Source organism: Synchiropus splendidus, chromosome 18 (genome assembly GCF_027744825.2).
Source record: "Synchiropus splendidus isolate RoL2022-P1 chromosome 18, RoL_Sspl_1.0, whole genome shotgun sequence".
Lineage (NCBI taxonomy): Eukaryota > Metazoa > Chordata > Actinopteri > Syngnathiformes > Callionymidae > Synchiropus > Synchiropus splendidus.
This window is the reverse complement of record NC_071351.1, coordinates 11,619,748-11,641,385: the sequence shown is the minus strand read 5'-3', so window position 1 is coordinate 11,641,385 and position 21,638 is coordinate 11,619,748. Positions and strand designations below refer to the sequence as shown.

Below are 21,638 nucleotides of genomic sequence, written 5' to 3'. Positions count from 1 at the left end.
TCATGGTCAGTCAGTTGGAAAACGTCTCGCTCTTTTGATGCCAGTTTGAAACATTTCGGCACAAATGGTCAACAAACAGCAGCAGCACCATGTGACCTCTCACCTGCGCTGCCTCTCCTTCTTGTTGTGTCTCTCCTTCCGAAGACTCAGCCCAGTCGTCTGAGGGCCAGGATGAACACAACAACCTTGATCTGCTGAAGAGAGCGCCAAGTCAGTTGTTGCTAATATTGGACACATTCAAACACTGTTGATGTAAAACATCACCTTTGTTTGCTGTGAGCTTCTTGTTGCTGTCTTTTAAAGCTTGACTCTGGGGACGGAGGCGAGCGGCGAGACGCAGACGACGCTTGTGAACAGGGTCCATGTTCTTTCAAAACAAACACAAACAGCTCAGTGGTAGTTTGAAATCAATGGTCCAGCGGTGACCAAGCATGTTCTGGTTTACCTCACAAGAAGAAGGTGACCACGTTAATCCCGGCAGGATGCTCCAGTCAGTCGTCCTCTTGCAGCACCCCCTGTGGCTGCAAACAGAACTGCAGGCAGGACGATCACAACGAGCGCTGGTCACGCGTGTTTCACGTAACTCAATGACGGGAACACGCCCATTGCGCGCGGAACTAAAGTGGCGCATCCAGCCGGACAACTGAGAGGGGACAGCTGCAAGACTGGAGCGAGATTTGTGTCTCATGGTTAAAAACTACTGATCACTATTGTTACCAATTCAGTCAATGTCAAAGCTTCCCTTTTTGACTGGCTGCTTTCCATGTCGGTTTTATTTATTTATTTGAGGCATGTTCCAAAAATCCTGGCAGACACAGTGCATTTTAAGTTTATACACGTTTTGAGAAACATCAACACGTTTTTAAGACCATTGATAGTTTGTTGGTGTTTCTAATTCAAACATGAACAAGTGTCACAAGTTTTGTGACCTTTAGTTGACCAAAACACGACTCACAAAAATGATAAGCAAATGATTAAAAGTGACAAAAACTAAGACCAAATTGTAAAAATGGGCAAGAAATGAAAACGAGTCATGTCCATGTAGGGTGGCATCTATTTGGTCAACATAAAATCTGTCAGTGCCAACCAACATTACAAGTTATTGTATATATTTCATGTTATTTTGCCTTCGTACAAACTCAACACACTTAGAAATAAAGAATCGTTTTATTGGTAGATTACTTTCTTGACGAACCACTCCATAAGAACAAACATAAAACTGACAACAAAATCTTCAGGTTGTCTTTTTAAACAAATGCTATACACTTATATTTACATGGAGATAACAGTCATGTCACATTTAAAACAAAAGTCTGAAACATTTTCGTCATGTGCCAGATCATTGTCAACACTTTCAATCTAGTCACATTTTGATGCGACCACGTGCATCAACGTCTGTTGACCATGTGACTCGGTAAACACGGGGGGCCTTTTGGTGTGGGCAGCAGAGCAGCTCTGTGAGCCAAATATGCTGCTTGCTGTTGAGGATTTCCGCGGAACTTGGACTGTGGCCCCAGTTGTCTTCTACGATCAGGTCTGGGGACTCCGCAGTCACCCTGGCTGTCTGGCTCAAAAGCTCCCTCCACTCTGAAACGCTCGGCACCAAACCGGTCTGAATCGCCGCCATGGGATGGTCTCGCCCCCCTGTCGTCGATACCCCTCCATTCGTCTCTTGAATGTCCCATATTGGCAGGAAACCTGCCGCGGGAGGACCTGTTTCCTCTATTTCCAGGATGCCCCCAGTTTTTCTCTTTGTTTTGCTCAAATCTGCCCTCCTTGTTAGGACCTCGATCGTCACGTCTAAATTTATCGACTTGTCCTTCAGTTATTTGCCCTTCCACATCAGGCCAGTGCGTCTCACAGTCAAAGTTCCTTGACTCTGGTCCCGATCCTCTGTGAACGGGATGACGACCACGTCCTCTGTTATTTCCCCTCTGTGGACCAAAACCTCTGTAGTTTGAATGTGGTCTGAAAGGTTCAGAAGTCTGTTCGGACCTTTCTTGAACACGATTGGAAACAAATTCCCCTTCTTCCCATCCCTGCCTGCTGGAATGTCTTTGAAGCCCCAATGAACCATCCGGGACAAATTCCTCATCGTTGAAAGGTCCCATGCCATATCTTCGACCTCGTCTGGCGCTGTTCAAAGACCCCCTTTCCTGTCCAACCCCTTTAAATCTCGGACATTCAAATTCTCTCCCGTTACAATCGGAGTCATTTGTTTGTAGATCGACATGTGAGGGTTGGCACCTATTTATTGTTGGATCTTCCATCATGGGTCTTTCGAAGACATTTTTCCCAAAAGCAGGTCCATCTTCCATTCTCACACCAGGCTCTAAGCCTTCGGCACATGGGTCCATGTCGAGTGTTTGTCTCGGGCCCCTTCCTTCTGTTAGTGGTCTGTCCCTGTCCAAAAGTTGCCTTTTAGGATCTCGACCTGAAAAACCCGAGGGTTCTGGCATTCTTTGGCCCCGAACATGGTCACTGAAATTCAGTCCCTCACATTGTTCACTGGATAAACGTCCTCTTGTGGGTTCTGGCCCTCTGAATTCTTGATTTTGTATACCAATGCCTGGGCCTCTAAAATCGTTTGGGTGGCGTTCTGGCCCGTCTACATTCCTTGGGCTCGGCCCTCGAAAATCAGGAGCTTCTCTATTCCCGGAACCTGGACCTCTAAAATCAGCGTTTTCCCGATCTCGGTTGCCTGACGGTTGAAAATGAGAACTTTCTCTATTCCTGGGGCTATGTCCTCTAAAATCAGGGCCTTCTCTATTACCAGAAACTAGACCCCTACTATGTGGACGACCCTGGCCATGAATGCCTGGCTGTTGAAAATCTGGACCGTCTCTGTTCCTTGGGCTCGGACCCTTATAATCCAGACCTTCCCTGCTTCCGGGACCTCTGTAATCAGGACTGTCCCGATCGCGAACGTCTGGCTGCTGGATATTTGGACCTTCATTATGCCTAGGGTTCGGGCCTCTAAAATCTGGACCTGCGAAACCTCCGGAACCTGGACCTCTAAAATCAGGACCGTCACAACCTTGGACGCTGTGCTGTCGGACATCTGGACCTTGTCTATTCCTAGAGCTTGTCCCTCGAAAATCTGGACCTTCTCTATTTCCAGAGACTGGACCGCTAAAATGAGGACGGCCCCGGCCTCGAATGCCTGGGTGTGGGATGTCCTCTATTTCTCTATTTCGAGAGCTCGGCCCTCTAAAATCTGGACCTTGACTGTTTCCGAAACTTGGACCTCGAAAATCGGGAGCATCTCGACCTGGAATGCCTGGTGATTGACTATCCCGACCGTCTCTATTCCTTAGATTGACCCCGCTAAAATCTGGACGTCCTCTATTACCCAAATCTGGATCTCTAAAATTAGGACCGTCTTGGCATCGAATACCTGGTTGTATGACATCCGGACCATGTGGACCATCTCTATTTTCGGAACCCATACCTCTAAAACCAGGACCGCCCCGGCCTTGAATACCGGCCTGTTGAACATCTGGACCTTCTCTATTCCGAGGGCTGGGACCCCTAAAATCTGGCCCTTCTCTGTCTCCGAAACCTGGACCTCTAAAGTCAATACGATCCCGATCTCGAACACCTGGCTGTTGAATATCGGGACCTTCCCTATTCCTAAGTCCTGGGCCTCTAAAACGTGGCCCTTCTCTATTTACTGAACCGTGACCTCTAAAATCTGTACCTTCCTGACATTGAATGTCTGGCTGTTGAATATTTGGGCCACCTCCATTCCATGGGCCTGGCCCTCTACAATTCTCATCTCCTCTTCTACAGCTGCCAGGTTCTGCACAGTCTGGATGGCTTCTTTCCACAAATCCTGATTCAGTAAAATCGGAATCTGGTCTTTTCCAAAACTCGGGTCCTCCAGAATTTGGACGTCCTCTTTTCTCAGGCCGTAGATCTCTAAAATCTGGATGCACCCTTTTTCCTGGCACGGGTCCTTTGAATTCGTCAAAGATTCTTAGTTCAGACTCATGTCCAAAACAAACACCTTCGGGACGCTCCGTGTTGGATTCCCTTCCGCTGGGTTCAGCCATATTGTACACGGGGTCTTCACATATTCTGCTTTGTGAATCTGAGTCCGGTCTAAACCCCATTTTCAGTTGTCTCGAGCCCTCAGAGGTTGGACTTCTGACGTCCTTAGAAATAGGACAATTTGGAATCTCTGGAACAGTTCCTCGAAAATCCCTCTGCGTTTCGTTGTATCCCACTGGCTCTTGAAAGCGTGGTACTTTTGCCTCATGCCTAGTGAGTCCAAAATCCCTTCCGTTGTGACTCCTTTTGCCCTGAATTCCAGTATTGGGAGTGCTCCAATCACAAGGAAATTCTCTCCATTCCTGTTTTGACGGTTCAGTTCCTCCACTTGGACGGCATCTGAAATCCTCCCTCGGATTTAAACCGGGAACATTGAAGTCTGGATTTCCATTTCCGTCCCGCTGTCTATCTCTCACTTCAGGACTTGCATTACTTGAAGCAAAATCTCTGCGATTCTGATTCATAAAATGTGAAGACGCAACTTGTCCTGCATGATTGCCGATTTTAGGTCTTTCATCAGGATCTGTGACTCTCTCTTCTTTAATTGTAATCGATTCTCCAGTGATTTCTGAAGCTCCAGTGTCACACTGAGGTCTGTTCTTTCCGACTTTAGCGTCTACCCATGGCTCAGCGAACGCCGCTTTATCTATGTCAGGTTTAATGTTAGCGTTTACTTGAGTCGTGGATGAACCGGGTTGAATCTCGGGATGTCCAACTTCCACAAGCTTTTCCATGCTGAAAGGGTTTGTGAACTGTGGTTCAGGATCTGGACTCTGAGGAGAATCACGCGTGGGAGGGTCAATTTCTCTCAGAGGAATAGAACTTTCTAGTTTGTCGTGTACAAACGTATCTCTCGGACACGGATTGGTCACCTGCGCTGGGGCGATTTGGTCAGGTTCGTTCTTAATGGTCAACGACATTTGTGATGATTTATCATCATCGCCAAGGTGAACTTCAACGGAGCAAAGTTCTGAGTGCTGAGGAGGATCAACGAAGGAAGTCTCTATTTGTATTCTGGGAGACGGAGATTTTCCACGTCCACGTGAGCGGTGGCGTGTCGAACGGTCTTTGCGATGGTGCTGGTCTCTCGTTCTATGCTTGGACCTGTCTCTTTCCCCTTTCCTGTGGCCTGACCTTTCTCTACGTTTCCTGTGCTCCGAAGAAGATCGACACTGGGATCGTTTTGAGGGGCGGTGACTGCGCTTCTTTGGAGAGGACCTTCGTTTTCGGTGGCGTGTCGGACTGTTGCTCTTTGTTCTCGACAAGGAGGAATCCCGGCTTTTAAAAGATTCATCTTGAAATACCTGTTCCTGGATCTCACTGAGAAGCGTTTCGTCTTCCGGATCGTAAGCTACATCGGAATCGTCAATCTCTCCAGCGGAAGAATACTTGTCACCTTCGTTTGCACCTTCCAGAACTTCATCTTCTTCTGGAACAGAATCTCCTTTATTCATTTGTGAATCTGTTTTCCCTGTTTGGCTGCTATCATTGCTTGACGATTCCAGTTTACCGCCGCCTTGTTGACAAGACAGTTGACTGAGGGCTAGAGACTGAGCTGAAGAGGACTTTACCGATTCTGAGGCCGTGAACTGTGCCATGAACATTCCTACAGCCTCTCTTTGTTGACGCAGTGCCTCCTCCTGCTCCTTCAACTGGCGTTTCTGCTGTTCGATCTGTCTATTTAGTTCTTCGAGCATCCGCTGTTGCTCTGTTAGCGTTGCGGCAGATACAACAACTGTATCTGTTGAAAGGTTTTCGACCGCCGCAGGTTGAACTGAAGGGGGTGCTGGGGCGGACTTGACGGCACCTGCCTCGGTGTTGTGTGAGGCTGGAGTTGAACGGGTAAGGTTTGAGGTTAGAGGGTTTGCGACAGTTTTAAACAAAGTCTCGTCCTCTGGATCGTAAGCCACGTCGTCGTCTGCCGGATGCGGTTCACTTAGCTGACTTCGATCAACACTTTGAGATTTCTCCTTTACGTAACCCATTGCAGGGTCGTATTCTTCCTCTGGATCGTAAGGTCGCTCAAAGTCATCCTTGCCTTCTTCTGCCTCCTTGCCTTTGGATTTTGCTTTATATTGCTGAACGATGGGGTCGAACATTGAAGTGGACGCACCGGAGGCCGGAATCTTGGCGCTTATTGTCGTACGGGGATCGGTGGGGGGAAGCGAGTCGGCAGGTTTGTTTCTCAGCAAAGTGTTCAAGACAGACTTCCCGGCTGTGTCTGCACTACTCGAGGTGCCAGCCATCAGGGAAACAGATTGCGTGGTATCCGACGGCATGACAGACGGGGTCGGTACCGTATCTGTAGAGGACCCCAGGCTGCCAGCGCTTGGTTTGAAAACGTCTATTTTGTCAGAGCCGTACAAGATTGGAGGTTTTGGGATCCACATATCATCTCGAGAGATCGAAACGTTTGGTCTTTTCTCCTCAACTTCCTGTGCTGGGTTTGGCTTCAATTTCTGGACAATTGCCAAACCCAGGAGAAGGTTAGGTCTGTTCTTTTCAAGCCCTGTGAATCAGTGACAAAGCAAATTCTGTGTTTTATTTTCAAAAGGAATACGCAGCTATTTTATAGTTGAGCTTCAGTATTGCGTGTCTTAACAGAAGATTAACTCTCATGGCATAAGTAATCTTCGACAGTTTTGAAATGAAACTGTCGCCAGACCATTATTTAGTCCGTTGCCTAACTTCAAATTATAGATTACCTTTCAAATATGCAAAACAAATGTACCACACGTAAAAAATGAATGTACCACACATAAATTTGCGTCACTTTCGTGTATGCACAAAATAAATGTGTGTACAGTCTGTCCACTTAACAGAACTATGCCTGCAAAAGAGTTGAGGGATCACACCTGGTCCTTCCAAAGGTTGAAGCATGGATGGGATTGATTCCTTTGCACTGAGTGGTACCAGGTAGATGTCTTTCACCGAGTTTCCACTGTTGGAAACCACACCAAAACGACCCCTGCTGCTGAAATATGAAAACAGGGACACGTAGGCCACCGCTTCCTCCTCTGTTCCAGGGTGAAATCGGATCACGCACAACTCCTGAAGGGCCCAAAGTCAACAAGTCAATGGATTGGCACTTGAAAGGACCTCTCAATCTTCACTTGCCTTGGTCAAAGAGGTCTTTAATTTTGCAACGTAGTCCCACACCGTTTGAGGCATGATTCTCCCACCAATTTGAATGGTGTCGGGCAAATCCTAAAAAGAATATAAATATATGCTGTTTTACTGAAAACTAAGTTAAGTGTGTCGACATGCTAGTGTGCATTATTTTACCATTTTTAAAGGCTCGGCAGAGCCTGAAACCAAATATCCCTTGGTGACAAACTTGGTGACGGTGAGCATGTTGATAAAGCCTTTCCACAGCACCTCTTGCTTGGCAAGAAACTGGGAAGTGTCGCCATCTGCTGGCGACTCAGATAACACATTCCTAAAAATTACAAAGCACAGTTTGAAAGTGACCTGAGACAGAGAATTGGGGAAACGTCGTACCTTGACGGGGTGGCGTAAAACCTTGGATCCGTCAGTGTGGACGGCTTCATTAAAATGGATTTTGGCATCAGTTTGGGAGTCTGTTGTGACGGCGCTGATGGTGCGCGCGGAGCCTCTTTGAGAGGAGGGCGAGAGGTTGGCGGGATAAAGACTGAGGTTGGAGTCGGGTCTATAGATGGAGGAATTTGTCTGGCCGCCGCCGTGCGAGGGTCACGCTGCGTGGCGCTCACAGTGGAGAACGATGGGATTACAACCGGTGCGTACGCTCTGTGCTGGACGGGATTACAGTCGGCACTTGGGGATGCGGGAGACTCCAGGAGGGGAGAGGCAGGGGATTCCAACACGGGGGAGGCGGGAGACTCCAGCACAGGGGAGGCAGGCGATTCAATGATAGTCAAAGTCGGCGAGTCGATAACCAAGCGGGATGGATGTTCCACGATGGTGAGGGGTGGAGAATCCATGTCGGGCGAGTCGGGGGGAGCCCGGAGAGGGGAGTCACCCCGAGCAGACAAGGGACGACGAGAATAATGTGGCTCTTTAGTTTCCGATATCTTTGCCTTTTTCTTCACCGGCTCCTCCTCATCCCCGGGTACTAGTTGTCCTGTGACAGAGAATGAGGCGTTAATTCTTCAGACACCATAAAACCTAAAAATATTGTCCTGTGCTCACCGGTGCATATCTTGCATTTCAAGTCAAAGAGGTGAGCCTTGTGCTCGGATGTCGTGTCTTTCAGCATGCAGGTGAGAAGATCTGGCGACCCCACATTCTTGCTGGAGTCGACAAATCTGTTCTTCACATCGGACGCGGGAGGCTTCTTCTTCTGCTCCTGAGCACATTATTGTCACAATAAAGTTGGAGTTCATGTTGAATGAGCTCCATTTAAAGATGGACGACATACCATTCCTGGTCGTTTGTTGGGTTTGGTGGAATTTAGACAGGACAAATCCACCTTGGCGACGGAAGAATGTGGTTCTCTTGTCTGAAATAATTCACAGTATTGACATAAAAAGGACCAAAGTGGAGGTAAAAGAATAAGAGAACTAAGTTCAAGTCCATGACGCACTGCAACACTGAAATTCTTTTTACAGTTTACAGTGTCAGACCTTGAGGTTCCTGAGGACCAAACGCTGTAAATGACTTAGGACAGTAGCAGACATTTGAGCATAAACTATGTTTACCATGGCATTAAAAGCAGCTTCAATCGAGAGATATACCTCCGCGGTGCTTTGGGGTTCCGGTTCCTTCATGGCCTGCATGTCCTTCTGACTCATTCTGACCAGCCTGAAGGGACTTATCTCTCCTCGTACGAGTCGGTAAAGCAAGCCCTGTGAGGGAATAAACAAGTCATTCGTCACTGACGTGTCCGTCACCTCAACATTTGCATTCAGTGAACGTGTGTGCGTACGAACCCTGTTCCTCGGGTCCTTAAGGTTGAACATGATGGTCCGGTATTTGTTCATGTACTTGCTGTCCGTGTTGCGGAATATGTCAAACATCTCAGACTCGATGTTGGCCACAAGTTTGGCCGCGTCGTTCTCGGAAATGTGCAAATCTTCACAGTCGCAAACCCTGAAAAAAGAAACAGCCGTGGAGTCAAAGAGGTTTGGCACAGCACTTGAACTAAGCCTACACAAATATTCAATATTTCCCAGTACTATTTATGCAAGTTGTTTCAGTAAACAATGGCTATTGAAGTGTTTTTGATCCCTACAAAAACTAACTTTGGCTCTTTGTGAGGCAGTGACTGATGTATTTGGTTAAAAGATGCACATGCACAAACACAAGAACATCATGTGTATCATTCATTTCAGCCTCACCTCTTGACCAGGATGCCGGAGAGGGTCTTTTGGATGCTCTGTCTGACCTGAGTATTGGGCTGGGAGGGTCTGGAGGAGGGAGCGCTGGGGGCAGGGGGCACCAACAAATTCCGGGCCTCATTCAAGAGCACTCCTGATGTTGGCTTCTGCTGTGATGCAGAACTGGGCGCGGCGTGGGTCGAAGGTGGGGGAGCTGCCGGCTTTTTCGGTATCACATATGACGTCTTGCTGATGAGGACGGCGCCGCTTTCATGACGTTTGGTGGCTGAGGAGTCTGACGATGGAGCAGGTTGACACTTTGGTTCTGGCGCTGCGGGATCTTGATTTACGTCTTCCACTGGCTTTTTGGATTCCCTCTGTGGGTCGGTGGTTGTCTGAACTGGTTGACCAGCAGGCTCGGCAGAATCAGTAGAATTGTCCTCTGGTGTTTGTTTGGGGGAGTTTGGAGGTTCAGTCTCGGGCGGTGACTCTTGGTCACTTGCATCGCCTGAAAGACATGTGACAAATATTCATAAATCTGCTATTGAAATAGAGGATTCCAGTTCATTTCATAAAGGAATATGACCATGTAAAAAAATAAAAATGTAAAAAAAACTCAAATATATGAGAGTGTTTTAATGGGATGAATTGGGATTATGAATTTAAATTCAACCAAGGACAATTCAAATAGCTTGAAGCTAGTATGACACGTGCTTCACCCAGAACAAACACCAGTTTACCAACCACCCACTACAGTTGCTATTATCCAACTCCTGTGACAAGGGCCTTCAGTCATCAGTGAGTAACTTTCCGTGACCATCTGATAAGAAGCCGACCACCAAGATGGCACTGCCCTCAAGTCACCAAGATTCTCAGGTTTGTGCAGAGGAACTGTTCTTTTCAAAACCCACTCCAGTCACAAGTCTGGTATCACCATCCTGATGGAAGCATCAGTGTTCTCGAGGACAGCTGGGCAATATCCCCAACAAATTCCCGTAAAATGATTTAATCCTTCTGCACCACGCTGGGTTCCAGAGCCAGAGGAAGCGAAGCCGCAGCAGAGCATCACTATGCCACCACCAATCCTCACTAAAGGCATCCATACATCCAGAAAATTCTTCGTCAAAACATATAACTGAACTCCTAAAGCTCTTTGACGCACAAATTCTGCTGCTTGGGGACCTTTCCATTTGGTGTTAGTCTGCATTCGACTGTATTTCAAAGAACATCCAGTGTATTTGTCACATTTTGTTTCTTTTCCCTTGAATTATTTGCATGATTTTCTCTCACAATATGGTGCGATCAACAGCTAAAGCCAGCCAGTGGCAGACATCCAACTTTCTAGATCCTGTTGTATCTTTTATTGGCACTAAACCCATTGTCACACTGCATCACATCTACTGTAATTTCCAGACTATAAGATGCGATATATACCGTAAGTTCCGCACTATAGAGCGCACTGGAATATGAGCCGCACCCACTAAATTTAAGAAGGAAAATCTTGTTCATACATAAGCTGCAGGTTATGAGGTGTGAAATTTTGGTCACAGTATGCAACCCTAATTCTCTGGCAATAAATGCACCAAACATGAGTGTCGTGAAACTCAGCTGTGTCACTATGAGCTGGTAAATGCAGTACAATGAGAAACGCTATCCAGGAAACTGACTCATTTTCCATGATATGTCAACAGAAGCAGGAGCTACTAGTTGGTACATTCGGAGAATGGAAACACTCTTTCAGGATGGACACAGTCGGCCCCACATTGGTCATAATCCACACCCATGACCCCGGCACACAGGCAGTGAAGGGAGAAAACAGATGCAGACCTGTTATTGACCTGTATAAAGTGTCAATGAATCATGATATTCTTTTTGTTTTAAAACGTTTTTCAATGATCACTTTAATTTCAACAAGTCATTTGTTATGTACTGGACAAAAGTGTATTGGATTTTCACTTGTCCACTGCTGATCATTCACTACACATTTAAATATATCTGATCACATACCATATATCACATTCTACTATATCTTAAAACCATGTGATGGTGATATAGCTTGAAAAAAGTACACGGTGCCGAGAAAATATCGGCAAATACTAGCACAGGGAGTGTGTAGACTTGAGGAATAAAAAAGAAAAAAATCACATTTGTACGATCGAGCCTCTGAAGTTGGAAATATTGTAATTATTAATATGACCAGTAGGGGGTGTCGAGTGTTGTCTTTCAATACAGCCGTTGTATTATTATAGTTTATGGGGAGAAGGAGGAGGAGGGTCATCATCTACACAATTGGCACTCATTTGTTGGGGATGTAGAACTTTTAACAAATAATAAACCACTGATAAAAAAAAATAAAAAAAATCTTTGGTGAGTGCTGAATAGTTGAGTCACAGTGGTGAGTGACATGGCAACTTCTTTCTTTCAATAGAAGTGCTTTCAGTAATTGTTTGCTTTATAGGTTCACGGATTCTAAAGATTTTTTGAGCGTCATAATATGTTTTTTTTTTTCAATTTAAAGCGTGCTGAAGACTGAAATGCTGAATTTGCTCTGCCACTACGTTCGCCAGCTTTGTTATAGTGGGGTTGCTGACGCTGCACGAATAAACCTTGAACTATTCAAGAACATTATGGGAACACTTGTGGCAAAATCTGGCATTTGTGAGCAAGAACAAGTTCATTTGTGAACATTAGCTTTCAAAACATAATATCAAAAGAAAGCCATTATGAATTATATCCAAAAGAAACATTTTATTGAAGTTATTTTTGTTCTATATCCGTCACTCTTTCAGGGGTCGCCCTTTATAACCAGGCCAAAATACAAAAGGGGACTGAGGTCACCTGGCCCCTGAGAACTGAAGAGCAAGTGGGGGGTCAGAGAGGACCAGGTGTCAATGTTGTTGTGCCAGTGAACCATTTAAATACATGCAAAACACCTTCGAAACAAAAATCGTACTATTGGGACGTCTAAATGTTCTATCTCCTTTTGCGTAGACCTTAAAGTCAATAGAGCATCTGTGGATTGTAAAACTAGGAAGAACCAGTTCGGTGTTTCAGGCCTGCTGAGACTGAAAACACAAAATGGTTATTAGATGAAAATGTAAACTATTATTGGGCTACTCCCTTGGTCCCTGCAGGCTACCGTGTTGGTGACCCCGGTTCTAAAGGCTACTTTTGAAAATGCTGTGGAACAAGTGGTTGCACCCCAAAATACACGTCCTGTCAATAAACCATTTATATAAAGTCAGTTAACTCTACTGAGATGCACAGTGAGGGTGGAGTGCTGTGGGGAATATGGGGGATTTGAGTCAGCTGTCTTGACTATACTCTAGACTATAGACCTTTTCACAATCCCCTAAAACAGCCAAGTCATTCTGAAACGACTTCCTCTTCTGCTCAGAGGTTTCCACATCAAGTCATTCTGGCCTCTTTTGCATCTTCCCTGGTGACTCCTTTATCATATCCACAAAACTAAACTTCCTCTCCTTTTGCTTTTTCCAAACGTGGTACATTCTCCAACATTGGGCTTCCTACTGCTGTGTAGCTCAACAAACAAACACAGCCATCTTACAACCTTCACGACCACCTATGACTGCTTGAGCAAATGTTAAGGCACCAGTCATCGAAGTGGTATGGGAAGCTTCCCTTCGGTTTCCGAAAATGGGATTTGAATCAAAGGTAGGTTCCAGCAGGATGTTGTGATGGGTATGTGAAGTGTACAGGGATATTCTTTAGAGAGAAACAGACTGACAGACTGAAGAACATACTATCCAGGATGTGGGTGACAGGACTTCAACAGACACTACGCAGCCTTTTTGCTTGGCTCAGAAGTATAAGAACAAAACCTCAGTATACGTAAGAACCAGAACAGTCCTCACACATCACAAAGAAAGGCCATTTTGTGGAACAACTACTTGCATTTTCTATGCTTCCTAAGTGTAGAAATGGACCACTTTATTGTGGACAAGGTGAGCTTTGATGCACAGATTATCCCTGTCAAGGACAGAATATATATGTGGGCCAGATGAGATTTACATATTTATAAGAATTCAATGTAAACAAATCAAACGCTACATTTAGAGGAGGAGCTTCTTTAGCCTTCTAATTTATATTTCCAGGGCAGAAATGATGACATGAATGATAAAAAATGATGGACTGGCATTGGAATTCAAGAGATCATTTCAACGTTTGTTTGAGCAGGGAGAGAGGGTTATACAAGGCACTTTATCCAGGACAAAAAATGCCAAAAAATGAATGTGAACAATGAGAAAAAGTATAGTATTGGTAGGTCTCCAGTGGTACTGTATTTATCCAGCTGAGTTCCAGCGGTCTACGTAAAAATGTATTCCGAGAATATTCTGCTGCATACATGATGCGTTTGTGGCCACCAGGACAGAAGACTTTATTTATGCAATTGTTTATCTGCTTGCACTTCTGAAGGTGTACCAGGGAAAATAAGGGTATATTTAAAAAAAAAACTGAGAAACACTGAAGAAGTACTGTCTTATGGTCATCCACACATGAATGCCAACATAAAGGGGCAAATGTGCGAGTACATGATGGTCGGGTGGTCCAGTCTGGTGTGGTTTTTCTCTGCCACAGAAATGATAAATGGGCCGTGTTTACAGGAGAATAACCCACAATCTTGGGGGTTGGGAGTTCCATGATCCACTCACAGACCAAAGTCGGCTCTGCGGCCACACTCTTTGGGTTGCAGGACTTGGATTGGAGTCGAGATGTTGTCTGACCATGGTTTCCATTCAACTTGAAAATCTTGAACATGTGATAGTTTGGCGCATGACTGGGTCGAGTCAGTCTGGACGGGCCAGACCTGGAGATTTGCAGTTGAAGGCGTGTTGCAGAACGGAGCTCATTGGCTGTTGAATAGATTTCCGACACATGCTCTGAAACCGGTCATCCAGATGGTCCATCAGCTTAAGTGCGGCTTGTTTGAACACTGTGAGTCACCTGACTAACTCGGGTCCTGCATGAGCGACTGGCTTCAGCCCGGATGGGAGCGGTGGACCACAGCGTGTGGCATGATTTCCAACAATGACAGTCGACTGGAGAAGCATCTCAGTTATGAAGTGAAGTGCTGAGGAGATATTGGTGCATTTCTGCCTGTTTTTGTTCACGGAAAGATGCAAGATCAAGAGTCCAGGAGGAGCAAGGTTTCACAACTTGTGGTGATAGATGTATGTAGTATGTAGCGGCTCCAGAGTCAACAATGAGGGCAGCTTTCCAAAATCTCAAGAGAGGAAACCCGAGGTTTCACTGATCTTTTAGGCATGCAGGTTTGAGATGACCAGGCCCAAGGCAGAGGCTCTTGCAGAGTGAGGACCGAACCGTTAAAATAGTACAAAAAAAAAAAAAACCTCACCACTATGGTCAGGACGTGTTGACTGTCCCGTCGAAACTACTGAATAAAAATATAAAAGCAACACATTATATTGGTCTTCTATTGGGCCGGTAAGATTATTATTTATAAGACCGCCGTGTGCCATTATTTTGAGTAAAGTTGAGGGTCAACCACTTGTGTCTTCCAAACATACTGGACAAGCAGCGTGAGCATATAAAAAGCTGTTGTCGTGTCAACATGCCTCCGATGGCTGCAGGTGTGTGAGGGAGTGTGCCATTGGCATGATGGATGCTGAGAAGTCTCTCCGGACAGTTGCTGGATGTCTAGGAGTCCGTTATTCGACGGCCGCGCCCGTGAGTTGAGAAGCAGATCTACAGGTCACGTGGGCCACGTGTTGCCACCAAGGTTGGCGACCATGACATCCAGCTCCTGCACCCGTGCGATCATCTGCGACCTGCCATACCTACAGCTGGAGCTGGTTTGCGCAACAACCGATTTTCCGAAGTCAGGCACCAGCCACATACAAGGTGATTTTTGTGAGAAAATTGGCATCGACCCCGGGTGCAATGGGGAATAGTTTTACACATTAGACCCTGGATTGTTTGCATTTGACCCCCTTTTGTTTCTGTAAATATTGGATACTGTGACAGAACAGGAATTGCAGAATTGCACGTCACGTTTACACTTTTGTTCAGTAAATATTGTGCCCGTTGGAAAGGCAAGTGATCAGTTATCGAGGTGTGATATGGCATGTTTTAACAGTGAAGGGATGCAAGGAAGTCATACATGTCTCCAGGTGTCAAGTAGAGAGGTTGCAAAAAGAGGAAGAACCGTCGCTGCAGATTGATAAAAAAAAAAAGCTGAGGTGAGCTAACTGGATTTGTATTTCGTATTCTGTGTGTGGAGCGGCTGCTTTTTAAATACATTTTGAACTGCCATGCCATACTTCAATGTTCTTGTGGGTATTAGGTCCATCAAGAGGTGGACTGCTACAGCAGTAACAGGTAGCCATGAGACTGAAGCAGGAGGAGACTGGTCAGAGCAGCCTGCGGCCAGCCAGCCTCACAGGAGGGTGTATATCATGGGAAAAGGCCAAAACACCCCGTGACCGGGTGTGCACCACTGACCATGTGATGTACTGGCACCAGGGCAAGACCAGGCCAACAGTATCAAGGCACGTTAACACCAAGTGCTAGTACGTATGGGGACTCTCGATTTTGTGATGTCTGGATTTAGATTAGTCAACTGCATTTAAGAATGTATTTGTATGAGTATTTCTTTGTGACAGTAGGATTCGGATATAAAAATTGTGTGCAGTGATCTTGAGGTATTCCACCAGAGACTGTTTATACTCATGACAAGAACATTTTGGTTTAGCTAGCGACCTCACTTAACCGACCAAAGTAGCAACGCTGATCCAAGGGATCCACCAGAGCAGTCATGTGCGTAGGTCTTTGTGCTTGCTCACAGTTATGAACCAGGTGCTGAGGAAGAGGACTGCTGGAATACATGAGAAGGTAGGTGGGATAGTCGCAGTAAGATATTATAATAGCTCAAAGTCAATCGAGTTATTTTCCTCTGGAGTCACAACGATCACGTGTTCTCTGTCAGTCCAACCATTGGCTGTGTTGTGCACATATTGCTATTGAGGTGTTGCGTGACCATCAGAGAGGCGGACTTCAGGTCAGACCCCACACTAGTGAGAAGACACCAATGGACCGTGAGGGCATGGGTTGCAGAAGTGTAAGGGGGAAGAGCAACTCAGTATGTATGTGGGCACAAGAGATGACAGAGATAGATGACCGACTGATTCTGTCACAATAAGTATGTATTTATCCCGCAGCTCTTTGGTGTAGTCAACACTGAATGTGCACCATGTCGACCAAGATCCACGGCTCATGCTCATTCTCGAAAGACAAGTCACATCAAAGTTTGTTTGACCACAGTTGTGTTGATTTGTGTGTCTCACTTTCATATAAACCTGAATACATATTAAATTTGTAATGGAACTGGCAGTGTTTTTGAAGACTGGAGAATAGATTCTACATTTACAGAAAATTAATTTCCAGCTTGTTGGTTGTATTTTAGGTCTACTCATAATGGTCAGCCAATAACGTAAAAGTGGTGATCATGCTATCTCTCGATGATAAAAATATTTAGTACATTTTCGTGCAATTATTATTAATCATCAAGAATTAATACAAAAAAAACAGGTGCAGGTGACGTGGTATGCTGCAAAAGTAACTGTTGAGAGCTGAGACCACTCTTTTTGGGACGATGCGTGTGACCTCGGATATTATATAGTAGATTTCAAGTTGGACTTACGAAGGCATTTGCGTAGTTGCAGCTATCATTCGCTACTTCGGGCCAAATGTGACTTAATTGTAGTGTATTTGTTGTGTGTGTGTGTGTGTATATAGATATAGATATATATCTATAGATATATATCTATATATATATACACACACACACACACAAAGTGGTACCTCGGTTCTCAACCACAATCCGTTCCAGACGGCCGTTCGAGAAGCGATTTGTTCGAAATGTGAATCGATTTTTCCCATTACAATGAATGGAAAAAGAAATAATGCGTTCCAAGCCTTAAAATAGGCTTTTGTAGGAGTGAATGTAGAGTGTCTGCTGCAGGTGCGCTGTTCCTCTATGTGTGTGGCCGCTGCATGTGGGAGGGGTTGCCGAGTGAGTGACGTCTCTCCAGAAGGGAAGAGGTGCCCGGTGCATGTCCAGCTCTGAATGTGCACTTCTGTGCAGTTGGGCTGTGACAAAGTCATAAACCAAGTAACGCTCTGTCCCAGACTCGCCTCATCCCTGTCCCAGCTCCAGCCCACAACAGGACATCAAACCCTGGAGTGCGCTGCGCTCCAGCCTCGGAGGTGTGGAGAGCGAGCACCCCCCCTGTGACACTCTACCACGGTCCAGTGTGGAGACAGGAAAGGTTTTACACCTCAATATGAAGAAAAAACAGTCAGTAAATGTAGCTAACGGGACACGTCTGCATGCAGAGGCTGCGTTATACACAATAAAGCGCGTCGTGGGTCAGCTGATCGGTCCGCGCAGGTTATGTTTTTTCCTGCTTTTTTTCAGGGGCGTTCAGCGAAGTTTTTGTTCGAACGCCGATTTGTTCAAATTCCGGGATGTTTGAAAACCGAGGTACCACTGTGTGTACACACACACATTATTATTTCAGACACTCATATTCCATTCATGATTTCAGTACTTATTTGATCATTTGTGGATTCAGTTTTTTTTTTAGAAACATATCTGTTCTTTGACTGGAAGAGATGTGTGTCTGTCATACACTGCCATGTTTTCCCCAGCGGAACGTACCGTTAGTGTGTTGTGATAGTTTAAAATGGGGAAAAAAAGATCATATACTTACCCACGGCTGATTCCTGCAAAGGGAAGATTTCTATAGACAATGAACATGGCAGTGTGTGTGTGCTTGTGACACCCAGCGATCAAAGAGGGAATAGTCTCGCCGTAAGAAGCGATAGTGTTTTGACAGTGGCGTGAGTTGTAAGTGCATGAGTGGTGTCGGGTACATACACGCTGTGTAAAACTGAGATGATGGTATGGCAGTGGCCTGAGCGTCTGTGAGAGAGCGGTCACAGACTGAGGTTGCAGCCTCCTGCTCCTCTGCTTCTTCATTCTTCAACTCCTTGACTGCTATCTTTGCCAACCTCTGTGAGGTCCTACCTGATTTCTGGCCCTGAAATAAAGATCAACATAAATACGTAAGATACAAAGAGTTGCTTTATCACAGAAACATGCAGTGAAGCAAAAATTACCGGAACAGGGGGCTTGATCTCTGCCTTCCTCTTGGGCCGCCCTCTGGCTTTGGGAACTTTTGGTCCCGAGAGTGATTTCATAGCGAAAGCTGCATGTTTTAGAATGCAATCACTACCACAGTAAACAGAATCAGCCAGTGCCGACTTCAGGCACTCGGGCCCGATACAGCGAGGACGCGAGTCGTCATGCTCGACCTCCTCTTGTAAACCAGATTTCACAGTTTCACCAGGACTCTCCTCCTTCTTTTCCACACCTGTGCATTCCTGAAATCAGATTTTTCATCTCTTGTAAGAGCGCAGACTGTACACGACTTCACAGATGACTTTTTTTTAATTCAACAAATTCACAGACATCAGTATTGCAATCGCATTTTGTGCCATCTGTTATTGCTTTTTTTTTTTCTTTTTTTTAACAGGGCAAGTTATGCCAAAAATAAAATCCTTACCACAGTGGACTGCAGCGGCGCCAGCAGTTGTTCTGAATCGTTGGGTGAAGATGTGCCAAGGTGTGATTCAAGTTGTGGCTGAGAGAACGATGGAGCCTGGTTCTGCGTCTTGATGGTGCAAGAAGTGCACAAGTAATCTTTGCCTTCGCTCTTCATGATTTGACTCTGGGCGGCAGTGATACCCACACACTCCCCATGAAGGCACTTCTGGCAGGAATCGCAGCAGATTGTGAACCTTGTGACCAAAATAAAAACAGATTAGTTCACCGGGTCAGGACACGAACCCAGTGCTCCGCCTCCATAAATATCAACAAACCTCTCGCCGCGTTTTTCACGACAGACGCAGTCGAAACTGTCAGTCGCCGCTACAATTGAACTGTCTGCCAAGTTCCCATCATCGTTGAGAGGCTTCTGATCCGCTTCTTCTGGAGCATGATCAAACTGTCCTGTGTTTGATTCTTCCACCGGGTCTGAGTCTGTGTCTATGATGATGCAGTCTTGCTTTGTTATTTTGGACTCGCTCGGAGAGAGTGCAGGTGATCGCTCCGGGGACACAGGGGTACTATTGTTCTCCTCCTGGTTTGGCTTATCTACTATATTATTTGGCTCATCGTCATCGCTGTCATCTAAAATAATAGGCTGCATTCCTGCTGGCTTGCCCCTCCCTCTGGCCCTACCTCTTCCTCGCCCTCGACCTCTGCCCTTGCCTTTAGCCCTTCCACGTCCACCTTTTCCTCCTCTCCCTCTTGCGGGTTTAGGACTGTCTGCCCGTGTTATTCGCTCTTTAATGGCCATCAGAGTCATTTCATCACTGTCCTCTGCCTGACTATAGACGGACAATATATTGTCAACTTCCTGGTCGGTCACATCGTCAAGAACAATGGGGTCAGGAATGTCATCGCTAGCGTTGACCACTTCAGGATCACAAGCAGCTTGGGGGGGATGAGGCTCGATGAAGTCATTTGCTTGGAAATTGTTGGAGCCAGCCAATACGTCAGACATATCCAAGCCGTCACTACCACCAAGTAGGGAAAACGCTGTGTCAAAAGCAGACCCAAAATCCTGCCACATGAGGGAGTCCAGGCCTCCTCCTCCTCCTCCTCCAGTAGACGCCAAAGGGGCAGGCTGGCCATCATCTGAGGCAGGTGATGAAGGAGCAGACCACTCAAGGTCATTGATTATATTCTGAAATGTGCCTTGTGTTGCATCTGGGTCGTCGGCTGTGTTGTTTTCAGTTCTATTGGACCGCCGACCTCTTGGTCTCCTTGCAAGTGCAGAACAGTGGGCCAGTTCTCCAACTTCTTCGAGGAATTCTCTTCTCGCAATGGTTGACTGCCTGAAGCCCCATGACTTTGTAACATGCGAGTGGCATGGCTTAACATTCAAATCTCTCGCCTCTGACTGACGATGGTACTCATCTAAAAGGAAAATAGAAATTAAAAACACGGATCCATCGAACAATTCTCATCATGGCAGACAAATACAAGCACCTGAGTTCTCATCGATTGTGATGATGTTTTCCATGGTCCAGTCAGTTGCCTAGAAATGAACGATGGACACATATTAATCCTGATGTTAATGATTGAAAAGAAAGGTGGAATCCTCAGAATACCTCTGGAATCCAAATGTTTTTTGGTCAGCCAAAACCTCATGCTTCGTTTCTAAGTGAGAGATGAAAGCACAGCATTGAAATCGGGTGGGTTACGTTTAACAGACAAAGAGACTGTCATTGACCGGCAATTAAAGGTATAGCACTAAACTACAGTCTGGATTACATATTTTATTACTCTAAAAATGCATTATATCGTTGTCTTTCACATCTAATGCCCGTATACATTGGAATAACTCACCTCAGGCAATAACAATAACTGGTTTACAAACTAATCCTCCCACTTCATTGTTGGTTAAGTAAACACGTCAGGTCCAGTTTGGATAAACTGCTTGACCCAGATATGCAGTGTACTGATACGTCGCCAGCGTTTTTGTTGAAGACGAATATAGAATGGCACAAGGCTGCTATAGTTATGATTACAACATAATTGTATGTAATAATATGCTCTTTAACAGCAAAGTTGAGTCAAATTGCGTTACGACTAATGTATATTCGTGCAGGTTTAAGTGTTTAAAAATGTTTAAAAACAAGCGTAATACTAACAATAAATAACTACACAATGCTACATATCTTCGTGAGAGAAAAACATAGACATTATTCTTGACGAAATCGCGGTCACAACCGACATTGTGCGGTTAGCAGCTAGCTTTTGCGAAGCCTTGTATCGACGCCATACGAACGACACCGTAGCCCCGAACTTGAGTTCGGCAACTAAACCACGCTTCGACGATGCAAAAAACCCCCACAGCATTTTAATCCAAACGTTACCTAGTGAGATAGCTCTTCAATTGCGACCTTGCAGTTTGTTGTTTTAGGCTAGCTACGTAGCTCAGCCTCCATTTCCGACTGAGTGTGTGCGGAGTATCGCGAGATCTGAGTGCGGGATTTCAGCTTCGACGGTTTGGAAAGACAATAAACTAATCTAATTTCCAATTTATAGCAAACACCTTTGTTGCGATACAAAGAAAAAGGTTGCATTTAAACGGTAGCCTTTTATGAGAAACCATTGAAGCAGCCTTGCCATGAAGATCTGAAATTGGGACCCTAAAGAGGTATTTGTTTTTTGAA

General features: G+C 45.6%; 1 protein-coding gene across 1 annotated transcript; it reads right to left on the bottom strand.

The window, feature by feature from the left end:
- Positions 1 to 1,148: 1,148 nt before the first annotated feature.
- LOC128749072 (uncharacterized) lies at positions 1,149 to 21,463 on the bottom strand. The gene is made up of 17 exons (XM_053848281.1): positions 21,339 to 21,463; positions 20,571 to 20,619; positions 20,449 to 20,497; positions 19,275 to 20,376; positions 18,959 to 19,193; positions 18,513 to 18,776; positions 18,271 to 18,433; positions 9,372 to 9,858; positions 8,964 to 9,123; positions 8,769 to 8,879; positions 8,453 to 8,533; positions 8,224 to 8,380; positions 7,555 to 8,155; positions 7,339 to 7,492; positions 7,171 to 7,260; positions 6,909 to 7,104; positions 1,149 to 6,562 (listed from the first exon to the last, which is right to left on the bottom strand). Exons 3-17 carry the CDS (start codon positions 20,480 to 20,482, stop codon positions 1,389 to 1,391), a joined length of 9,009 nt encoding a protein of 3,002 aa, XP_053704256.1. The 5' UTR covers positions 20,483 to 20,497; positions 20,571 to 20,619; positions 21,339 to 21,463; the 3' UTR covers positions 1,149 to 1,388.
- Positions 21,464 to 21,638: the final 175 nt, after the last annotated feature.